Source organism: Phaethon lepturus, unplaced genomic scaffold (assembly GCF_000687285.1).
Source record: "Phaethon lepturus isolate BGI_N335 unplaced genomic scaffold, ASM68728v1 scaffold32899, whole genome shotgun sequence".
In the NCBI taxonomy this organism is placed as follows: domain Eukaryota; kingdom Metazoa; phylum Chordata; class Aves; order Phaethontiformes; family Phaethontidae; genus Phaethon; species Phaethon lepturus.
The window spans coordinates 1-1,832 of NW_010564612.1; the positions used below are offsets into that span (position 1 = coordinate 1).

Genomic DNA, 1,832 nt, shown 5'->3' on the forward strand with positions numbered 1-1,832 from the left:
GGAAAAAAAAAAAAAAAGAAAAGAAAAAGAAGACAAAAAAAGGTTTATTTGTTATTGTTAACCACTTTCCCCCATCGCTGCTCGAGCAGGTTACTCCAAACCACAAAACAAGCCGGCGCCGCAGGCTCGCCCTGGCGTGCAGGGCAGCAGATGAAGGGAGCAGCCGGGACTCACAGAGCTGACGTCTTTACTAGGCGTTATTCCTTTATTTTGCTGCGAAATGGTGTTTACATACAGATAAAAGAAATCGATTTTAGTTTAGCACCGCTCGTTCTCCGGGGAAAGAGAGGGTAAGAAGCAGGAGAAAAATCTATATAAATGGAGGAAGAAAGGTAAAAAGCTGATAATACAGGTTTCCATGCTGGTCCGGCTTGTCGTCTTCATTTTGGCTAAGAACTCATTTGCCAATTTACGCAGGGATCCTAAGCGTTTCAAGAACTTGGTTTAAATGGTAAAAAAAAACCAAACAAAAAAAACCCCACACTCCCCGCGTTTCACTCGCGAACACGCTCTACTCTAGGGGTGAACACTCCGGGCACAAGTTCATGCAGGAACGAGCGGACTCTGCTCTAGTACATAGAAAGCGCCTGCTCTCGCATTACTACTCTTTTCTTTTTCATCCGCCGGTTCTGAAACCAAATTTTAACTTGCTGATCGCTTAAATTCAGTCTGTTTGATAGTTCTTTCCTCTTCTGTCGGTTAATAAACTCATTGAGCAGAAACTCGTTTTCCAATTCAGCAATTTGTTGTTTTGTGTAAGGTTTCCGTTTCTTTCTTGATCTCCCCTGGGTGGGGCACCAAGGCAAACCTACAACAAACACGTCGATAATTTAGTGGATCAGGTCTGGGTATTAATGAGAATATAAAAAAAACCCCAAATAACAAATAACAACAACAAAAAAAACCCCAAACATAAAAAACAAAAACCGCAAGGTAACAGGGCTAAATGGGTCGGCTAATCGGGCAAAGCACATTTGACAGCACAATTTCTATCTACCTCCGAGTCGGAATTAGAGATTATCGCTCCGAGTGTGTTACAAGGGTGGGTTACAAAGCAATTACAGGCATCTCTTAGAAAGCACTTATGGCTAGGTCGCCTCTAACTAAAGCGAGATATTTAAGGCATACCATCCTGCACTGAAGGTCTGAGGCATGACTGGACTGCTGCGGGCTGAACTGTCAGGTTCAAGTTGACGGAATTCTTGATATCCTCCTTTAAGCTGGAAGTGCAGGAATTCACTTCAAAAAGAGCAGCCGAGCCATGCAAACTTCTCTGCAGGCTCGAGTGGTCATACTTTACGGGCTTTAAGTTGGCTGCGTGAGTAACAGTCGGATCATTTGCAAAAGGTTGCCTCTGCCTGCATCTCTCCTCTTGTTTGGAGCTCGCATCGTGGGCGTAATATTTATTGTTGTCTTCCAGGCACTCCTTGTTGCCGTTGGAGCTGATGTTGATTGGAACGGAGCCGGGGAGGTACGGCTGCGCCGCGCCGCCGAACGCGTGGCCCTGCGGCTGGGCTGCGCACGAACTTGAGCAAGTCCAGGGGATCGAGCTCCGGGGGTAGGAAATGGTGGGCAGAGCCGCCAACTGACTGCCATTAGCCCGCAAATTAGGAAAATAAAAGGAATCTGGAGATTGCAAATTCAAGAGAGAACCAACGTAGCCAGATCTGTAGAGACTGCGATCACACATTTCCAACAAAGGACTTCAGCTGTTCTTACAGCAGTATTTAGTTACAACAGGGAATAAGCGGAAAGCCTGAAACGATTGGACGAAACTCTGCAGACAGGTTCTTCAAAGCCGGTAATTTCAGCACCGCCTCCAGCCACCGAGC

At 46.1% G+C, this 1,832-nt stretch overlaps 1 protein-coding gene across 1 annotated transcript; it reads right to left on the reverse strand.

Annotated features, from left to right (window-relative positions):
* Window positions 1-36: 36 nt before the first annotated feature.
* HOXD12 (homeobox D12) lies at window positions 37-1,765 on the reverse strand. The gene is made up of 2 exons (XM_010294928.1): window positions 1,129-1,765; window positions 37-808 (listed from the first exon to the last, which is right to left on the reverse strand). The coding sequence occupies exons 1-2, from the start codon at window positions 1,688-1,690 to the stop codon at window positions 570-572; spliced, it is 801 nt and encodes a 266-aa protein (XP_010293230.1). The 5' UTR covers window positions 1,691-1,765; the 3' UTR covers window positions 37-569.
* Between the last annotated feature and the right edge of the window lie 67 nt (window positions 1,766-1,832).